This window comes from Beta vulgaris, chromosome 3, assembly GCF_026745355.1.
Source record: "Beta vulgaris subsp. vulgaris cultivar EL10 chromosome 3, EL10.2, whole genome shotgun sequence".
Lineage (NCBI taxonomy): Eukaryota > Viridiplantae > Streptophyta > Magnoliopsida > Caryophyllales > Amaranthaceae > Beta > Beta vulgaris.
In genome coordinates, this window is record NC_079204.1 from 4,962,686 (window position 1) to 4,983,933 (window position 21,248).

The 21,248-nt window shown below is 36.5% G+C and overlaps 1 protein-coding gene across 1 annotated transcript; it reads left to right on the plus strand.

Moving 5' to 3' along the window:
* The first annotated feature begins 10,732 nt into the window (after window positions 1–10,732).
* On the plus strand, window positions 10,733–19,450 carry LOC104888282 (hypothetical protein). Its single transcript, XM_010673198.3, has 3 exons — window positions 10,733–10,979; window positions 15,227–15,330; window positions 16,523–19,450. Exon 3 carries the CDS (start codon window positions 16,696–16,698, stop codon window positions 19,054–19,056), a length of 2,361 nt encoding a protein of 786 aa, XP_010671500.1. The 5' UTR covers window positions 10,733–10,979; window positions 15,227–15,330; window positions 16,523–16,695; the 3' UTR covers window positions 19,057–19,450.
* The last annotated feature ends 1,798 nt before the right edge of the window (window positions 19,451–21,248 follow it).

Sequence of the window (21,248 nt, forward strand, 5' to 3'; positions counted from 1 at the left end):
TTCTGCGCGGTTTCATATTAAGAGTTTTAATGTTTGGGTCAATGGTTGTTGGGCCACGAATAACGAACTTCAGCCTATCCTCGAGTCTCGAAAATTGATCGCTTCTCATTTACTACTCCCTCCGTCCCATAATATAGTGCTTCATTTCTATTTTGGGTGTCCCAAAATATAGTGCTTGGTTCTATATTTAATTCCATAATTTTTTGTGATTTGCCTAGAAAAATCGTGTCATCATTATTTGTTTGCTTATTGAAAATAGTTTTTTTGCTTTGTTTATTCAACCCAAGGATTGCATTTAATGCTCTTTCACCAATTATTCTTCATTCTCTCTCCAAAGATCACCTTTTTCCACACAATATTTATTTTAATAATAAAAAGTTTTTACTTTCCTCTTAGATTCTATTTACCTTAATTCCCGTGAAAAAATGGAATCAAGCACTATATTATGGGACGGAGGGAGTATTATTTTTCCTTCTCTACCCAACTTTATTTTTTTGAGCTGGCAAAATATTACTCAATCTGCTAACCCGACCCGAACCCAACCCATTAATAATGGATTTGGTTAAAAATTTGAACCCGTTTAATTAAATGAGTCAACCTGATTCAACCCGTTTAATTAAATGGATTGGGTCAGGTTGAAAATTCCAACCTGATTTTGACCCACCTAACCCATTTATGAAAATATAAGCTAAAAAAATCCCTAAAAAAATTTGGAGTCCTCTACTGCTCTTGCTTATTAAGGGTATGTTCTCTTCGGCATAAAACATCTGAACTGATCTGATCTGATCTAAACTGAATTGAACTTAACTGAACTGAACTGAAATGAATAGTGATATGTGAGAGTAAAAGTATTGTCAAGAGCTGAACTGAACTGAACTGGTCTGAACTGATCTGAACTGAATTGAACCGAACTGAAAATAAGCTGGGGAGAACAGACCCTAAGACTTAGTCATTACATTTAAGGATTTTTTTTTTGGCAACACATTTAAGGTTGAACAATTGCTTACGAAGTTTTAATGATGTTAATTTTGAACATTTGTGTTGATTTTGAACAATATTATCATATGGTTATGTAATGACTTAATTTTAATTTGCTGCCTACTGTTATTCCAAATAAATTATGTTGTTTTTATTTTTTATTTCTAGTAAAAACACGAAAAAAAATTAAACGAATCGACCTGAAGGTTGACCCGTTTATCATAAGGTTGGGTTGGGTTGTAAATTTCAATCCGTTTAAGTTAACCGGTCAGGTTGGGTCAAGGTTTCTCAACCCGCCAACCCGTCAACCCAACCTGATCTTGACCCAACCCGACCTTTTGACAGCCCTAATTTTTTAGTTCTGTTTTAATTTTAAGTTTTGTAGAGTATTTACTTCTATTTATTTTTTTTTGGAAAAAATTAACACAAATAACCTCAACTTTTACTCATCTTATAATAATCTCAGTTTTTTTTATCATTTTAGAAACACACAAGTTCAAGTTTTATTTTAACAAAATACTCCGTGTGAAGTCAACAATTTCCTATATATAATATACTTTAAAAAAATTCCAAACCATCCCAAAACATGAAAACATAAAGTTGGATTATTCACATCAATTTTTTCTTTCTTAATTATTTTTATATACCAAACTAATCCCTGACCATGATTCTACATATCACTTTTAAACTTATTGTCTTTCAATTTTCAATTTGCAAAGAGTTAATACCTAGCGTTAAATTTATATTTCTTCCAAAAAAAAAAGAGAATTTAGTTATCCGTTTGTACATCTATATTTTTTAAAAGCTTCGATAAGTGTTATATAATTGTTAATGCATAGAGAAATTGTCAATGCATAGATAAATTTAAATTTATATATCTCACTTTTTTTTAAAGTAATTTGAACCCACGTGAATCAAATCGTGAATCCGCCACTGAAAGGAATTAATGATAAAAATATTTATGCCCTAAATTGGTTAAAGAATCGATGATTGATTTTGTATAATTAAACAACCTAAGTTATTTAAGGAGAACATAATTATGTCGCTTCTTGCTTTATAAGTTTAGCCCGCCAAATTTTTGTCAAAGGAGAAAAGACTAGGGTGTTACAACTTACCAGGGATAAAATTTGATTTATACTAGAGGTGATCATGGCCGAGTCGGATCGGGCTTTTAAAAATGTCCATTAATCGAGTCGGGCCAAATTTTCTACCCAAAACCCGCTATTTCAGGTCACAAAATAGACTAAAATATACTTTTTGGCTTGGTCCAAAGCAAAAAAAACTGGTCGTGCCTGATCGCGGGTAAAAAAAAAAACTGCCCAAACCCGCCCAAAAATCGGGTTGGGTCAGGCCCGCGGGTCGGGCTGAAGTTAATCAACCCTAGTTTATACAATAAGTTGTTTATAGCTACTCCCTCCGTTTCTTTTTAATTTACTCACTTCACTTTGGGAGAGAATCGAGGAGGAAATATAAAAGTATGAGAGAGAAACTTAAAAGGTGAAGAGAGAAACAAAAGAGTGTGTTGAAATATTACTCCCTCCGTCTTTTTTTATTTGCTACATTTTGCCATTTAGGGGTGTTTCAATTTATTTGCTACATTTGCAAATATTTCCATATATAGTACATAGGTCCCACACTTTATTTACAAATTTGCCATCACTCCCTTCTTGATTTTGTAAATGTTTCCATATATAATACATAGGTCCCACAATTTACCTATTTGCTTTTTTGTTAATTCCATTTATGTCAATGGTCCCCACTCTCTCCTTGGTCTTTGTGAAAAAGTGCTTGTAGCAAATAAAAAAAGACGGAGGGAGTAAAAAGTGAATGATATGGCCATATGGGTGGAAAAAGAGGAGAAAGTAGATTTGATATGTTACTAAAAATAGAAAAACAACCGTGTGTAGATTTAAAAGAAACGGAGAGAATATTTGTGAATAGAATTTGATGCGTAGTGGAATATTGGAGACCAACTCACCGAAAATAATTATCTTTTAGTGTTTAATTGGAAGTGGGCAATCTCCTGAATTGGCCTATATAGTTATGTCCCTGTCAAAAAAAATATATATGTATAGTTATGGCAATTTTTTTAAGGTGAGAAGGAGGTGTTCTAATCGGATCGAAATCTCGCTCAAGTCAGTCCAATCCCGGTTTGCAGGCAAGGCTCCTTGGGATAGGGAGAATTGTAATGGGAAATTCCCACTCTCAAAGTGTCTCTGGTTGAATTTGTCCCACAACCTCAAAGTTGTGAGATACAAACCAAATCACAAGATCAAATACTATTTTTTTTTTTTTTGAGGGGAAGACCAAGTACTACTTGGTGTATAGTTATGTCAATTAAGCTGAGTTTACAAGTCGAAATCTAATTATGTGGTGTATATTGATAACAAAAATCATATAAAGTGTTTTCTTGAAAAAAAAAGATATGTATGATTTTTTAAAAATTATGTCATATTTCCTCTTACTATTTTTCATTTGTCTTGGGACTGTGCCCCTCTATCTCACAAAAAAAAAGTCATATTTTTTTTCTTTGAGGAAATATTAAAAATAGGGTTTTTTCACTAGGTACTCTTGTGATTTTTCAAAATTCATGAGGTACCCCTGCTCTTTTTTTTTTAGGAAAAATTGACAAGAATAATCCAAACTATCACCGTTCCGCTCAAAATAATCCCAACTATGAGTTATTCTAGAATAATCCAAACTATTGGGAGTACTTTATCAAAATAATCCAAACTTTTAATTATCATATATATAATAGACCCAAAAGGGATCATTGAAGAGAAGAAAAATAAAAGTTTGGATTATTTTGGGAAGGTACCCCAAATAATTTGGATTATTCCAAAATAACCCAAAGTTGGGATTATTTTGAGCGGAACGGTCATAGTTAGGATTATTTATGTCAATTTCACGAAATGCCCTTAATGACTAACGGTGTTAAGTTTCCGTTAGTCATTAACCCTACTTAATCCTATAATCCTAATTAACTCTCTAACCCTAATCCTTAAGCCCTAATCTTAACACCCTAACACGGTAACACCTGACCCCAACCTTAACCACCAAACCACCACCTTCTCCCACCCCTCCCTCACCCATGCAGCCTCCCACCCCTCCCCCACCAACCCCCTCGAATTCCCCACCCCCACCCCCGTTGAATTCCCTTTTTCCTTTGTTGTTGTTCTTAATCTTTCTCCCTCTCCTCCTTCGTGGATTTAAAAAATTGATTTCATGGATTTCGAAAATTGTTTCAAAAATTATTTTCGAAAATTGATTGGGGAGGGTGAGAGGAGGTAAGGTGGTGGATGGTTTGGTGTCGTGATGTTGATGAGCGGCGCAGTGGTGGCGGTCTGGTGCGACGGGAGTGTGAGAGGAGGTGAGTTGGTGGGGTTTTGAGAAAATTGCCAGGGGAGGGGGGCTGCTTCCAGGGGAAGGGGCTGCTACCGGGGGTGGTTGGGGGTTGGGAAAATCGACGGGGGAAGGGTTGCTGTAGGGGGTGAGGGAGGGAGGGGGAGAGGAAGGGGAGATGGTGGTGGTGGTTGGGTGGTCAAAGTGTGGTGGTGGTGGAGTTAGGGATTGAAGTTATGGGGGTAGGGTAAGGTTAGAAGTTAGGATTAAGTTAGTTAATTAGGATTAGAGGTGTTAATTAACCGTAACGATTAACGAAAACTTGACACCGTTAGTCATTGCGGTATTTCGCACATTTTACCCCCAAAGTAAGGGTACCTGGTGCATTAAAAAAAAGAATGGTACCCCATGAATTTTGAAAAGGGATACCTGCCCTGGTGAAAAAACTGTGAAAAATAATATCATATTTCCTCCTTTTATTAGGGAATATTTCCCCCAGACTTTATTGGTTGCAACGTTTTGACTTTGACATTATTTGTACACTTACTTTGACGTTAATATTGATGACATATATATGATACAACCTTTAGCATGTAAAACACTATTTGATATATTTTAATATATATTTACAAGATTTCAACTTTTATAATATATATATTATATATATATATATATATATATATATATTATATATTATATATGTGTGTGTGTGTGTGTGTGTGTGTGTGTGTGTGTGTGTGTGTGTGTGTGTGTGTGTGTGTGTGTGTGTGTGTGTGTGTGTGTGTGTGTGTTAGAAAAAATACTTATCAAAGGGACGTGAAAACACTGTCCTTAAAGTATTATTTGCCCCCACTGAGATTGCACAAGGGAGATGACAAAGATACTTCCAGGATTAACCCTTAGAGAATGGAATTTTAATTGCAATTATCACAAACTCTCTTATAAACGTTTTTGTGGGATAGATTAGAAGGAAGAAGATGTCAGAAGATCTTTTTAAACTGTTCAGGCCATTTGTCTTATAAAGGCAAGAAAGGATGTGAAGGTAAACTCTTCACACCCTTGTAACCGACACTGAAAAATGAAAAGGTAGTGTAATTGCTAATAATTATAATTCCATTTGATCATTATAACTGATCAAAATAATTGAGCAATAAGTTAATACCAACAGTTAATATATAACGGAAGAGAATAATTATGAATTCATTATGACCAAAACTGATAAAAAAACAATCATATATTAACGGTAAGACTTTTCAATTTACGCATCGCGCACATGCTAAGTGCATTAGATATAAATAATAATCATGTATCAATGCCAGCACTATGTATAGACTTTGCGCCAATACAAACCCTTAGAATAATTCTTACTATATAAACTCATATAGCCCATTCTAAAATTATTTCCATGTTGGATTCCTTTTCATGGCAAAATAACGTTTACAAAGTATATTGGAATGCCCCGCTTGTATGGAGATGTTTTAATGCAGAAACAGCCACTAGGATATTAGTCACTCATATTCCTACCGAGGATTTGCGGGATAGATATGTATGGAGTGAATCCAAATTCGGTGTCCCTAGGGTCAAAGATATTTACGCATTTTATCTGATCAAAAAAGGGGAATTGAACATCTCTCAGGACAGTAAACAATTCTGGAACAAACTATGGGCATCTGATCTCATACCCAAATGGAAGTTCTTTATATGGCGGTTGCTGAATAAGGCTCTGGCTACTAATTCTAATCTCTTAAAAAGAAACGTCCCTATTAATGAGAATTGCTCATTGTGCAGGAAGCATAAGGAGAATGAAAGTCATTTGTTTAGAGACTGTAGCATTGCATCTCGTGTTTGGGCAAGCTCGACATTGGGAATAAGAATTCACCCCAACCCTGTTATACCTTTCGAAGAATGGATCAAGAATTTTCTCAAGCTATTCTGGAAGGAAGATGGCGTCAAGTCAATACGTGTAACAGATTTCATCGTCACACTTTGGGCTATATGGATTCATAGAAATAATGTTGTCTTCAGGAAAGAAGAGGTAAACCCAATAACTATTATGGACACGAAGCTAGTTTACCTTAAGGAAATCAATGAGGGCAACAGGATCAGGAGTAAAAACAGTTCATTCTCTCCCACAGAAAGTTCAAATTCAGCTAGGCAATTTGAATCTCAAGATAATCACTGTTACGACGAGTGCATAGTAATGGTGGATGGAGCCTGGAAGAGATATAAACAAAATCGACCAAGGGCGGGAATTGGATGGTTAGCCCTTCTAGGTAATAATAAAATTTTTGAAGGAAACGATGTGGTATTTTCTATATCACCACTTCAAACTGAAGCACATGCAATTCTTCGAGGGTTACGTGAAGCACTCTCTCATGGTGTTAATCGTGTCCGCATTTTCTCGGACAATAGAAATCTTGTCCAAGCTCTTCAGAAACGACACTATCCCTTTGAAGTTGCATCGATAGCTCATGATATCCAGGCTTTATGTAATAAATTTCTCTTTTGTAAAATCCATAAGGTAAATAGAAACGATCTGGCTCCTGCTCATGATTTAGCTATAGCAGCCAGACTAGGTAATTTAATGTAGTTTTTTGTTTGAGCTTATTGTCAAAAAAAAAAACGTTTACAAAGTATATAAACAAATACATGCTAACTTTAATTTGCCAATGTGGGATTCCAACAAATTATTCATTGCAACCTTTACAAAAATGTGAGTAACAATATAAACGAAACATGACACCATTAAACCTTCAATGTGGGTTAACACCCAAAGTTGGGTTCACACCCAGAATGAAGTATATAACAACAATATATAATTAGAGATATACATTAATGCATATTCATGCGGTAATGCTATTGTTTAGGCCCAAATGTAATGGAGATGCAGCTTCTAACATCTGCTCCTATGAGTCCTATCAATTATCATGCATGAAATGTAAGTACTACCTACATACATTATAGTTTGACTACATCTTTAACTTAGTTATACAATGTGGTGGAATTTTAGATTATATTGGTTTATTTCATTGCTACGTGCATGGTGCATAACTGCAACACGGCGTGTGTTCAAAGTTCAAACATACACTGATACAGTGATACTATCACAAGTTGTAGAAAAACGAAGTTTGACGAAAATCTCCAAACATAGAGGAAAAACAAAATTTTGTACGTTGGACCAGTAAGTTAAGTCACATGTAAGTTGACAAGTTTCTAATTTGTATTTTCGTGTTAAGGATGTCTTGACCTAGTGATTAAGATTGAGGTGTTGTGAATGATAGGTCACATGTTTGAATCTCCCTCTCCTTCTTTGTACTTTGTAATGCCTTCGTGGCTCATATGGATAATTTTTTTTTTTGTATTTTCGTCGATCAAGTGAGTTAGGGGTTCGATCGCAAAAGTTAGTTATACCATTAATGGAACTTGTTTTTCGATTAAGTATTATTAAAATATAAAACCTCTTCAAAAATAATGTTAAATTTGTCAACTATCAACAATATTATTTGCATGGACAATAAATAATTAATAAGAGCAAAACTGAGAACAAAAAGCCAACAGAGAGAAGCGAAACCCTAGGCGAAACCAAGAGCCTTTCCTCAACCGTCAAATCCTAGGGCTCGACGACCGCCTGAGACGCCTCCGCGCCCTCACGACGGTCGTTGAGCTTCCTCCCCCCCCCCCCCCCCCCCCTTCGGTTCCGCCTCGAAGATTCTAGATCTGGTCTCGTCGTTGCTCCTCCGTGGCTTCCCGTGTTTTTGTCGTCTTCGCCGCGGAGTTTCCCCCTCCCTTGTTCGTCGGTTAGTCCTCCCCAACCCCTGTTTCTTTTCTTTGGTTCGTTTCGTAGGTTACCACCTCCTCCCGTAGTTGAGTCGCGTCGGGCTTCCCCCTCCCCTTCCCGTAGTTGTTCGTCGGGCTTCCCCCTCCCCCTCCCCTGTTTTTCGTTGGTTTGGGCCTCCCCTCCCCTGTTTTCAGCTTGGTGTATTGGGCCTCCCCTCCCCCTCCCCTGGTTGTGCGTCGGTTTTCCCCTCCCCTGGTTGTGCGTCGGTTTTCCCCTCCCCCCCCCCCCCCCCTCCCCGGTTTTTCGCTAGTTGGGCATCCCCTTCCCCTCCCCTGTTCACGTTAGTCTTTCAAGTCTCCTTCCCCTTTTATTGGTCGAGTGTTCTTCTCCTCAACCGCCTGGTAGTGGCCATGTTAGCTATATCTCTGTTAGGTTTTTTATTAGTATGGGTGGTAAGTTGTGAAACAGTTGTAAGTTGTTTAGTTTGAGTTCGTAAGACTGGTAATAGTAGTTGGTTATGGCAATTAATAAACGTTTGTCAGTTGCATAAGAGATGGTGGTGTAATATTATAGTCGTAGAATATTTAGTTCTTTTGGACTCTTTGATGAAGGAACATGTGAATCGAAAGGATGAGAAGTGTGATCGTGGTCGAGGTGATGATCAGTATCTATGGTTTGGATATGTGTTTTCCGGTATTCAAAGCCGGAGGTGTTTTCGAGAGCTCACAATGTTTAGCTCTCATTTTAGCTTGGCAATGATCCTAATGGTTATTGCCGTGAAAAACTCAAATCTGCAGGCGACACCCCAGTTACATCTAGTGGATTTCAGCACGCCCCGTTTCTCTTATGTAAAGGAGAAACCTCAAACACTCTCGAAAGAGAGTCATGAGTCACCTAGGAATGTGACTCGTCATCTGATGAGCCAAGAATCCCAAGCGATGGATGCTCGTTGGGATTGCTCATTGTTCGTTGTCTGGATCGTGATCGACATTCGCTTCTCCTATCACTTCCATCAGTTATCAGATTTTTGTCTCCACCAGCACAATCATCGACTAATGACTTCTTACTCGATATGCAACTATCTGTTCATTTTATTTGCTTCTGTTTTTTAGGGCATGTACGAGCTACTAAAGCTCCTCTAGGTGTTTCTTTGTTTTATGTTTGCTTGTGCTAGAAATAGGTTGTACTTTGTTGTTTAATTAATGCAAGTTTTCCCGTTGTCAAAAAAAAAAAGACAATAAATAATTAATATAGTAAACAAACAATCACGAGATGTTCAAAATCTCACACTCAAATTATGATGTTGTCAAAAGACATCATTATTTACATAAATGTATGTTGAAATTTTAGGTTAAAAGTGATCTAATTGAATAATATGCATTTATGACTATTCAGGCATATATACTCATCATCAGATCATTGTTAAAGTTTAAAATATATAGGATGAAAAAGCTCCTAATATATCATTGAGGTCTATTATGTAGAACATATAGTAAGCATAATTGGGATATGCTAGTAAGATCATGTGGTTTACAATTGAAAATTTTGCTTGTTTTTGTCTTACCAAGTGCAATAAGTATATGATGGTATGAGGTGTAAGATGAACATCCTACACCAGCTCCAAAACGCAAGGCAAGAAGAATAAAATTAAACGTACGTACCAACGAACATGCAAAAAGTAATTGATTTGACAGCCAATGTACATTCTCTTACTTCCAATGTACATGTCGAAAATTCAAAAATGGGTTAGAAACCAATAATTTATATTCATATCATTATGAGCACCATTATCATCCAATGAATCATATCAACTATTGTATCACTAAAATGATCCAATATACTACTTTGTTTCATCATATGTGCTACATTGCAAATACCCGTTTCATGTGATTTGACAACTTTGCCCCTCCATAGAACTGACTAAATTTATTGTATTTTTGGACCATTCGAAATAATATAGTCTCACATAAGTTGGAGTTTTTTTTTAAAAAAATTGGACATTGTTGAGAAAAAATATTGATAGTTTGTAATTTGTGTATTGAAAATTCTTGTAATAGGGATATGGTATATGTTACCTTAAATAATGTCACATCTATTTACATTAATCAACTAACATAATTTATAGTTGCCAAAAGCATATAGCTTAATTATAAACCTTAAAGCATGATATACCCTTTTGAAACCATATCATTTGAGGGTTTAAAAATTTTATATGATATTTCATAATAGTTTAAATAACATAATCAGATTTAAAAACGGTTTTCGAATAAACTTTTAAAGAAAAGAATCACACAACTTTAAAGTTATTTTAGCTAATAAATCGTAATATGAGTAACAAAAATCGCAAAATAATATTAATATAACAGACCCAGGTTAGGCACACCATCAATTGAGCTTACGTTTAGTTAAAATTCAACTATAGTCAACCTTTTCCCCTTCTCTCATAACCGTGGTTAAATTTAACTACGTTTGTTAGAGATACGGTCAAAACTTAACCACAGTTCGTTTCTTAACCCAACCTCTCAACCTAACCCAAGTTAAAAACTAACCATGGTTAGATTGGTTACCTCTTCTTCTTGGGAATAGAGAACCATGATTAACATTTAACTATCCATTTGGGTAATGTGGTTGTAGAAAATGCTAAAAAATAATTAATGCCCAAACATCAACTTTCCTTTTTCTTTATTCATCTTGAGTTGAAGAACATAACTTTTTTTTCCTCTCAATATAAATTTGTGAAATTTTTTTCCTGACAAATTTTTATGGTTTGTTCTTAGATTGGTCTCAAGTCATTTTCGTATATTTACCAGAGAAAGTAACTCCAAGTTCATGGCGGTTCTTGCATTTTTTTTGACTACTCTACAGTGACTTTGTTGTGTTGGTATAAATCTTATTTCTCTGTTCTTCATTTTTTATCTTTGAATGTTTTTTATACTTGAATTTGTTTCATTCAATTTGAGTTTTTTGAGTTAAAAACTGTTAATTTGTCTTAAAGTTTGCACCTTTTCTTCATTTTTAGGGTTTCAGTTTGAATTTGTTATGAAAATTTGAAATGTTAATTCCAGTTTGATAAGTCGTTGAAATCATTGATATAACTGAAGGAATGGTGAATTTAGTTAATGGAGTGTTGTTTCTGTTATTTGTCTAATTGACATTTTTCCCTCCATTTTTTGGGCTATTAAGTGATGGGATCTGCATTTTGCATTTTTTTTATTGAATTGAGTCTATTTTTTTGGTGGTGTTGGTGTGAATTTGTTGCTTTTATTCATAGTTGAACTTCTTCTGGATTTTGTTTTGGGGAGTGTTTGCTGATTTTTCTTAGTTGCAGTTTGTACTAGTTTATGAAAGATTTGGACTTGAACTCTGTTAATTCTTGCTTTTGTAATTATATGTTTATGGTTAGTGACTTAGTTCCCATGTGATAATTTAGGATTAAGTTATCATTGAAAGCTCCCTCTGGGAAGCTTGTATGTCTCGAGATATCCCGGAACCGTGTTACTCCATGGTTTCTTTGTTGTTATAAACCTTTGTACCCAGGTTCCAGCAGAGTAAAGGGCTAAGGAGTTAGGAATGTTGGAATTTATGTAGGAATTTTTGAAAATGAGGTTTGTTTGTATCAAGAGTGTATGTTGAATGATCTTGTTACCTACTTCAGGTAGTCAAGATTTAATTCGAAGACGACAAATTTGCACTTGTCGGGATCGGTCACTTTATCATCTTCCCATTTCGGATTAGCTACGTGGTCATATATCCTTCATATGAGTTATAAAGGCATATATCGACAACTTTTTCTTCCTGGAATTGTTGTTTTGCGCATTTATTTATTTGCAATACGGATTTGGTAAAGCAATAAAAGGTGATCTTTGTCTTTTGTGTGGAAGTATCGTCGTAAACATGCTTACGTGTCTTGATTTGCTTACATGGTTGACGTTCAAGTATATTTCTGCTGTTTCAGTGCATACCAACTAAGGCTCATCAGTCATCAGCCATTGTCATATGACATCGTTATAGAATGACAAATTGAGAAAGCAAGTGACAGAAGTTGGCGAGCTATAATCTTTTTACCTGTATTTTTGTGAGGGGTATGGTGATATACTAAGTCAACTCTGAAAACTTCCCTGTGACGGGAGTCTCAATAGAGAGTTGTTATCGTATTGTTCGACCAGTGTTATGATGTGCTTTTAGCTTTGCCGAAGTAGCCTTGAGTGAATTGCTTATCTCCAATGGATAAGTGCTTGTAATCTGTTTGGAAAGTTCACAGGCAGTCTCACTTCTTCTGAAGTAAAGTCCAATAGTCTTCAGCCTATTATTCTGCTGAAGGCTCCTGTATATGGTAGGGTAGCCCTTAAGGTTAGGCTTACAGTTCGTCCAGTAGAAGGGATGATTTTTCTGTCAAAAATAATTTAGTAGTGATACTTCTATTTGTTGTCTTGTTATTCCTGGATTATTTAGCTTCCTTGATAATAGTTCTAGTAAAGGCATGCTATTCGATGTTTTCTCTTGATGCTTATGGTGCCCAAGATTCGTCTTTGTTTATCTAGGTCATAGAAATGGAGTGCTACTGGTGAAAAAGGGAAGAGCTTGACGTTTTAATATCCGTTAACGTCAAAATAGAATTTAATGCATTAGTCTAAATATGCGTTGCTTGCCTCTAATGTAATGATCTTTATCTCATGATTTGTCTTTATAAATTTTCCTTGATATTATATAAATTGAAATTGATTGCAATTTAGATCCCCCCCCCCCCCCAAATTTCTTTAATGACTGGCGATTGATGAAATTTCATTTTCCCAGCTGGTTTAGAGAAAGCATTGATTGAACTACGAGCCCAGTAATTCATAGCTATTTTGAAGGAAGGTTTTGATTGCATATTAAATGCTTATTTGAAGGCCATGATTTTTGTGCATGTCTTACTGAACGCAGATTATTTTTCACGTTCTCATGCAATAACTATGAGAACGTTATCGTAATACTCCTCTCTCTCACCAGGATTCTTCTTGTAATCCCTCCGGGCATGTTAGTTGTCATGTTTAGGGAATGAATATAAATAGGGAAACATCATTTATTGTGTTGTTTCCGCCTTTTATATGATGTTTCCCTAATAGAATTTGAATTTATGGAATATTTAATGTTTTTGTTATTTATTATTGGAAACTTGACAACTATTTTGGGACATCCAAAAAACGAACATTTGATAGCTAAAACAGGACCGAGGGAGTGTTATTTTGTCTTGTTCCATTGACTATCTTAATCTATTTATTAATAGTGATAAATTCGATGCTTGACAATAATAACAAGTAATTGAACTTTAAAGGGAACATAAATCATCAAATGTGTATATAAAATAGTAATGATTGTTTGGAGAAACAGAAAAGGAATTTTTTTTACGGGATAGAAGTACTATGTTTTCCACCACACCGTATGTTGTTCTCTTTGAGGGCTTTGGCTACGCTGTTCCCTGTAACCCTGCGTTTTCTTATGTAGCTGTGTGATACAAGTATAAGATGTCAAAATTGATGTAATGGGATAGCTGAAGGTGTGGGATCGTGGTGATAACTTGACAACTTATAAGTATATAATATTCTTTTTGTGGAAGATTTCCATAGTTTGCTATGATTTTGAGTCCACAATATCAAAGACGCAGACAGTTCTTTCTTTTTGGAGTATGTAAGAGATGCTTTAGAATTCTCTTGTATCAAAAGAACCTAGAGAGAGAGATGACAGCTAGTCTATGCTGTGAAGTATTTTGCTGCTCAAATGATATACGCCCAGACTTCTTTTTTGTGCAGATTCTGTTGCATATCATGTTCTACCCGGATTTTTTTCCCGCTGTGTAGTATGCTGTAGTTTCTTTACCAGCAAGTTAAGTGTGACATTCCTTTTTCATGAGAGCATGATGATACAATCAATTTCTCTTTTGTATTCAGTCAAGGGAGAGAGAAGTTTTGAGACTGTTCCATTTCCGAGGGCTATAAGTAATACTTTTCTGTTTTTGAGCCAGATTGATTGTGTATTTGTGACTAGGTTCTTTTTTCCCTTTCTTCCGGCTTCTTTTTTTTTTTTTTTGTTTTTTTTTGTGTTGTATATAGATAAACTTTCTATTTGTGTGTCTGTGAAATTGTTTTCTTCCTTTCTGACGCAAATTTGTAGGTGTACACAAATATCTATTTGCATTTTCTTGGTAAAAATATAAAATTACTTGCCATTGTACTTTTTTCTGTGAATCTATGCATGTATATCTGCCTGTTTAATTTGCTTGCTAGGTATGAAATCAGCTACTGTAATTTAAGCTTGCTTACATAGAATCCGCATTTTGCATGGATGTTAACGGGCTTGACTAGTGAGAAAACAACCGCTAGAAAGATCTGTATGTTTGCATTTGTCGGAGGTTGGAAGCTTAACATTTTTCTTACTGACATGATTAGGACCTTCCAACTGGTTTAATTGCTTGTTGTTTGCATCCAGTTTCTTATCTTGTTATTCTCATTAAATTCTCATAAAGTTGTTCTCTGATCAACTAACTATGGCATTTTTCTAGTAATGCCGAATGTGGCTATGTTTATGAGAATGAAATGCCCACTTTGCAAACTATTGAAACAAACAGATAAGGGTACATTCCATAGATATTGCATGTTTTAGTATCACCACATCACTGGCATCGTGCCATGTTTAGCCACAGCATTCACTTATAAAGTGCTTATCACTTACTGTACTCAAATGTCGGGTCTATCTGAGAGACCTTCTACTCATTGTCATTTAGTAAAGTAACTTGTATCAAGATGCACTTACGTAGTTACGTCGTGTGAGTTTTGACTTTGCACTGAAATAGACATGTCCATTATACTAATTGTTACAGGTGTAGATATCTTATAACTGATTGAGTTCTTTGCCTTTTGAGAAGTTCTCTGAATCCATAGTGAAGTATGTGATCCATAATACATGCTGCCATTATAAATGCATTCCGTGCATGTTTTCTTAGACACAGACACACAGTTCCCTTTATAGCAAGCCTAAAATGCCTAATAGCTGATAAAGATTGCTTATCTTATCATGTTAAAGATTGAAGCATTTCTTTGAAATGTCCTGCTTATATGTTCTTATCTGAGACAGCTCTATGTTCAATTGCAGGTGGAATTGGTGGTTACTTGATTAATTTATCATCTGTGCTTGCTTGAAGTTGTTTGTGGTCTAGCAAAGAAGTATGTTCTAGAAGACTGAAGTGAAGTCATTTGGTAAGTATGCTGCAATTAAGGACCTTCTGCGCTTCCTGAAATGTAAACTTAGAAAATGCTTTGAGATTTCCTTCTCTTTTGCAACGCATTGAATGGTTTTGATTGCATATATGAAACTGCAACTGCAGCTGGTGATTTATTTCTTAAAGAACTTTAGGATAGATATTTAATGAGCTCCATCTTTTTAAGAATTTATCGAGAGAGCAGGAAAGGAAAGTTTTGTAGCGCACATAAAGCGAGAGCACCGAACTGATAACTGCTAGTATATTCAGATTACTAAAATAAAATTTTGGATCCTTATGTGTGTATATGCTCCATCATTTTTTCCACGCTGTAAGAGCATGCCGTTCTAATGGATAGCATGAGATGATAGCGATAGCAGTAAGGTGTCAAGGCTTTAGATTTTAAGGTTTCTTTTATGGCCCTTGTCACTCAATCCTTTATTATTATGACTTGTAAAAGCTCTTAAACATTACATTATTGGGATTGAGCAGCTTTTCTAATATCCAAGATATATGAATATTCAAGGTTTCAGATCCTAGCACAATATGTTTGATTTGTTTGCTTGTATCAGGCTTGTTTTGTGCTCCATCCTTCGAAAGCTATCATAAACAATATATGGAATGTAGCATATTGGTTTTATGGCGAAAGAGGTGCTAGGTTTTTCTGCAATTACTCAAGTTTGAAATATCTGTGGCCATAGTCTCTATCACTTGTCCTGAATCTCTTTTGCATTCTAAGTGGTAACCAAGCTCTACAATATGAATGCCTCAAATATTTATCGGGGCTGGGAGGCTGGGGGAGGAGGGTATTGGAGCTTGAATAGTAACCTGGCACTGGTAATTAGCCATGCAGTTTTGCTCTCTGAAAACTCCTTTTTTTTGTCATGTGAAATATGCATTGAGTTCTATATGGAAGTATTTGATGGATAAGTAATGCCATATTGATTAGTGGACTCCATGTTGTGTTATTAGATAGAAAATAGCAACAGTTAGATGCTGAGGAATACTGGCCTCTTATCTTTTGCATAGGCTTGGTCCCAAGGGAATTGATTGTCTTGTATTTTCTTCAATGCAATAACGGACTAAAGGAAAATCCCGTAATCTAGTTTAACTTTATGTCGTCTTCTTTGCTACGTATTGCCCTTTAAATGATGTTATTTTGTCCTGTAATTTCTTCTCTAAAAAAACAGGTCTTGGTTGATGGAAGCTAAAATCTCTCCTTCACTTCTGCAATCTGAGTCATAATTTAGCGTGGCTGAGATTTGGCAGGGGTTCCCATATTGTTTCTGTGGAACCCCATTTGATTCAAGCACCAATCAAGGTGAGGCATCAATAAGTAAAAGGAGAGGCAAGTTTGGTAAAGATGGAGTGTAATAAAGATGAAGCCATGAGGGCAAAAGATATTGCTATCAGGAAGTTTACAGAAAAAGATTTTGCTGGCGCAAAGAAGTTTGCACTGAAGGCTCAGGCTTTATATAGTGGGCTTGATGGCATTGCACAGATGATAGCCACCCTAGAGGTATATTTGTCAGCTGAGAATAAAATAAATGGAGAGATGGATATGTATGGCGTACTTGGTGTCACTCCACTAGCTGATGACGAGACCATAAAAAAGCAGTACAGAAGACTGTTACTTCAACTTCACCCTGATAAAAATAAGTTCGTTGGTGCTGACGGTGCTTTTCAGCTTGTGTCCGAAGCTTTTAATTTCTTATCTGACAAAGTTAAGAGATCTGCATACAATAACCGGCGTAATGTTAAAACAGCCCAGCAGAAGGCAGCAGGATCTGCAGGCAGTCAGAAGTTTCCAACTCATGTTGGAGTTTCAGTACCACCATTCAGTACTGGCAGAGCTGCTGATCAAAAGGTTCCAACTAAGAGAGGCGTTTTTGGTTCTAGCAGAACAGCTGAGCAAACTGTTAGGAACCAATGCAGTAGTTCTTCCCAACAGAAGGTCCCTAATCAAAGTGGGTGTTCAGCAGCCCCTTCTGGGGCTAATGGTCATTATAAAAATCCTAGTTCGAGCACTTCACGTGGGAAGGCATCAAAGAATAGCAATCAAAAAGCTTCTCCATCGCCTCAATCATTCTTTAAGAAAGATGATACATTCTGGACCATGTGCACTAGATGCAAGATGCAGTACGAGTATATGCGAGTTTATCTGAATCAGATTCTTAAATGCCCTCATTGTCAAGTGGGGTTTGCGGCTGTAGAAGTCCCTCCACCTTCAAATCTCTCCCCGCTTCGCCCTCAACAACATAGAAAGCCTTCTTCAATATCCGGACCTAAAATGTCCGGGTTTAATAATTCATCTGGTGCTGCAAGTGCTCGTTGGAGCCCTATGTTCGGAACAACAACTTATAACAGCACGGTTCAAAATAATTCATTTGGCGCTACAAGTGCTCAGAACTCCACTTCTGTTAATGGTCAAGCTTCTCGTGATCAACCTCTAACATCCGAGAAATTTAAGAAAGGAAATGAGGCGGCCAAGGCAGATGGTAAACGGGAGAGGAGTGATGATCCTGGCTTTGTCCTCAGCAGAGAGGACCCCTCAAAAAAGAGGAGGGAAATGGATGATTGTGTCAAGAATTCTGAGGGTGGCATTCCAAGTCAATCAGGGATCAGAAACTGGGAAAACGGCATGGGATTCCCACCTGGGCGGAGCATAGGGAATTCAGAAGCAGGAAGAGCAAATTTTTTCACAGGATTCAGTTCAAAGTTTAACGATGCCAACAGAGAATTATCAGGCATGGAACTCAGAAAGATGCTGTCTGAGAAAGCACTCGTGGAGATACGCAAGAAAATAAGAGAATGGAAGTTGGCCAGAGAGGCCAGAACTGCTGCCAAAGAGAAAGAGAAGGCCAAACAAAAAGAGAGGCAAAAGTCAAAACTTGCCAATGATGTTGCCATGCAGGAGCTGGGGAATCATACAAGATCTCCTGCTGTTGATGATGCTGAGCAAGTGCCCGCTGAGATGATCACGATGACTGTACCAGATCCAGATTTTCATGTTTTTGATTTGGACAGATCAGAAAGTTGTTTTGGAGAAAATCAGGTCTGGGCAGCATATGATAATGATGATGGAATGCCCCGTTTCTATGCTATGATCCATGAGGTTGTCTCATTGGATCCATTCAAGGTGAGGCTTAGTTGGCTGAACTCCAAAAGCAACATCGAGTTTGGTTCTTTGGATTGGGTAGGTCATGGTTTCATTAAAACTTGCGGGGATTTCTGGGTTGGCAAGCGCAAAACAAACAATTCACTGAATTCCTTTTCTCACAAAGTAAGATGGGTTAAAGGACCTCGCGGAGTTATCCAGATCTACCCAAAAAAAGGAGAGATTTGGGCTGTATACAAGAACTGGTCTCCCGATTGGAACAAGGATACCCCAGAAAACGTTGTACATGCCTATGACATGGTGGAAGTGCTCGATGACTACAATGAAGACCAAGGTGTGCGTGTTGCCCCCCTTGTGAAAGCTGCTGGTTTCCTTGTTGTATTTTCTAAGCAGCCTGACCTAAAGGAGGTAATGCGGATTCCAAAGGAGGAAATGTTCAGATTCTCTCACCAGGTTCCTAGCCATGTACTCACAGGTGAAGAAGGCCCAAATGCTCCGAAGGGTTACATAGAACTAGACCCTGCTGCAACTCCATCGGATCTTCTTCAGCTAACCGAACCAGGTATCAAGGAGCGCAAAAAAGAAGCAGGCTCAATTGCTGAATAGATTGCGTGGTTAGTTTCCGTAGTTGAAAGGAAGCAGCAGTATTTTGACTTGAAATGTCGGTTAGAATTTGCAATGAAGGGCTGAACTTTTTTGTTCAATTTAGTTGTTCTTTTTGGTTTCGGGGAATTGGGGTATAGGGCACACAGGAGAACTTCTTGGTTTTGCTCATACAAACTGAGCAAAACCTTGAAGTTTGCTTCACAGTTTTTCTTTAGAATAGTGGTTATTTAGGGAGGGGGGTTAGTTGGTTAATGTAGAATCATAGATCAAACCTTTTTCGCCACATCGGGTCAAGGATAGCGGATATCCTCCAAACCTGCTTATGTTTCTAGAACCTAACTGTACATTATTTTGCTGTAAATCCATGGAAGATTGTTCTTTGGCCATTGCTACATTTCACAGGAGTACCATTTTGCTCATCAGTATGCTTATTTTCTCGTCGAATTTCTCACGATGGCCATGTCAAACAAGAATCTTTGCCTATTGTCAGTAACTAACTTTTTATAATCAACGTGACCGTAGTTATATATTGTCCGAGCCAATAATGGTTGTCTAGAGCTGCATTGCGTACGAGCTACGAGCCATAAGGGGGCCAAGGCTGGAGCCGGACCCATGACTCGTTTCATTAGGTGCTTTCACATCTATTGTTTTGAGATTGTACTTATCAGTTATCATCATGGACTCATGGTCCCAGACTCCAAGTAGTACGGAGCATTTTGATGTGCTATGCAGCTTACGCATGTGTACTAAACACATGCCACACACGCACAGATACATGCTCCTGTCAACCAAAGTATGATTCCTCATTAAGTAAAACTACGTTGCTAACTGGTTAGTGGTACTGGTGCCCAGTTAAAGAAAAAAGGGAAGAAGAAAAGAGGCGATGCATCCTAATGAATACTCGTTACGGCTTATTTGGTTAATGGTCATAAATGGTGGTAGTGGTAATATATTGAAGTATAAATTTGTGAAGAAAATCCCATATCATTATCCATGGTAATGCTATCTCATCTCTATTTTCTTCTTAAAATCTTATTACCATCCATTACCACTTGGGATGCCAAATGGGTCGTAATGAAAACTTATAAAGGAAAACTCATGTTTTGTGATGAAATTTCATTACCATGGGTGTTGATATTAGAATATTTTACAAATTTACATCACCATTACCAACATTTATGCCCATAAACGAACCGGTTGTCAGAGACTTGATCCGTAATTAAAATTTACCCTAATTATTTTTTATTTATTTAAGGGGATTCTATTTTCCTTTCTAATATGTCCCTACAAATACTACAATATTGCTTTGTTTCTACTCCACGCACATTTAAAGAAAACCTTTCATTACAACTGTTAAAAAGAGAAACAAAATGAAAATAGGGCAAACATAAAGGGACATAGTGAGTAATGAGTATGCTCTTAGTAGTTTGATAATCTTTGACCTGGAGAAATGTGATCGACATGCATGCTGCCCAATTGAAGCTATACTTCGTTTGCTTTTAGATGAGCATTTGTATGTTAAGAGGCCAATTTAGACTATTGTTTTAGTAGTGGACCATAACCCATAGGTTTAAGGTATGCTTTCGCTAACGATTAAAGTTATGTAATTTTTCGAGGCGTTACAATTTTTTTCAAAATTGTCAAACTGTTAAAGTCGGTTCAAGTAATCACTTGTCATCATTAACGTAAAACATTTATAGTGTGAGTAGTTTTAAATTAGTGACAACATAACATTAACAAGTGACCAATTTTTTACATTAGTAATAGTAAAAAAAACGCACTTTTTTTTTCTCCTCAAAAAAAATATAATAGTAAAAAAAAAGAAAATCTTTCTTCCTTATACTAAATTCTGATAAGCCATAGTCAAAGAATAATTGTAAGCCACTAAGAAATTAAAGCAACACCAATACCATACACGCCATACTTTTATGAAGAAGCTTTTAAAACAATGCATATTTTTATAATTGATTTTTCTTACTTATGCAGAAAGTGAATAGGTATAACAAATTGTTTTACACTTAGGCTCCGTTTGGTAGGGCGTAAAACATTTTCAGTGTAAAATGATTTTCATGGAAAACAATTTACAATGGAAAACACAATTCCAAAATTAGTTTTCCGTTGTTTGGTTCGATGTAAGAAAAATGATGAAATGAAAGGAAAATGAAAGGGAAAGTAAGGATGTAGTGAGAGGA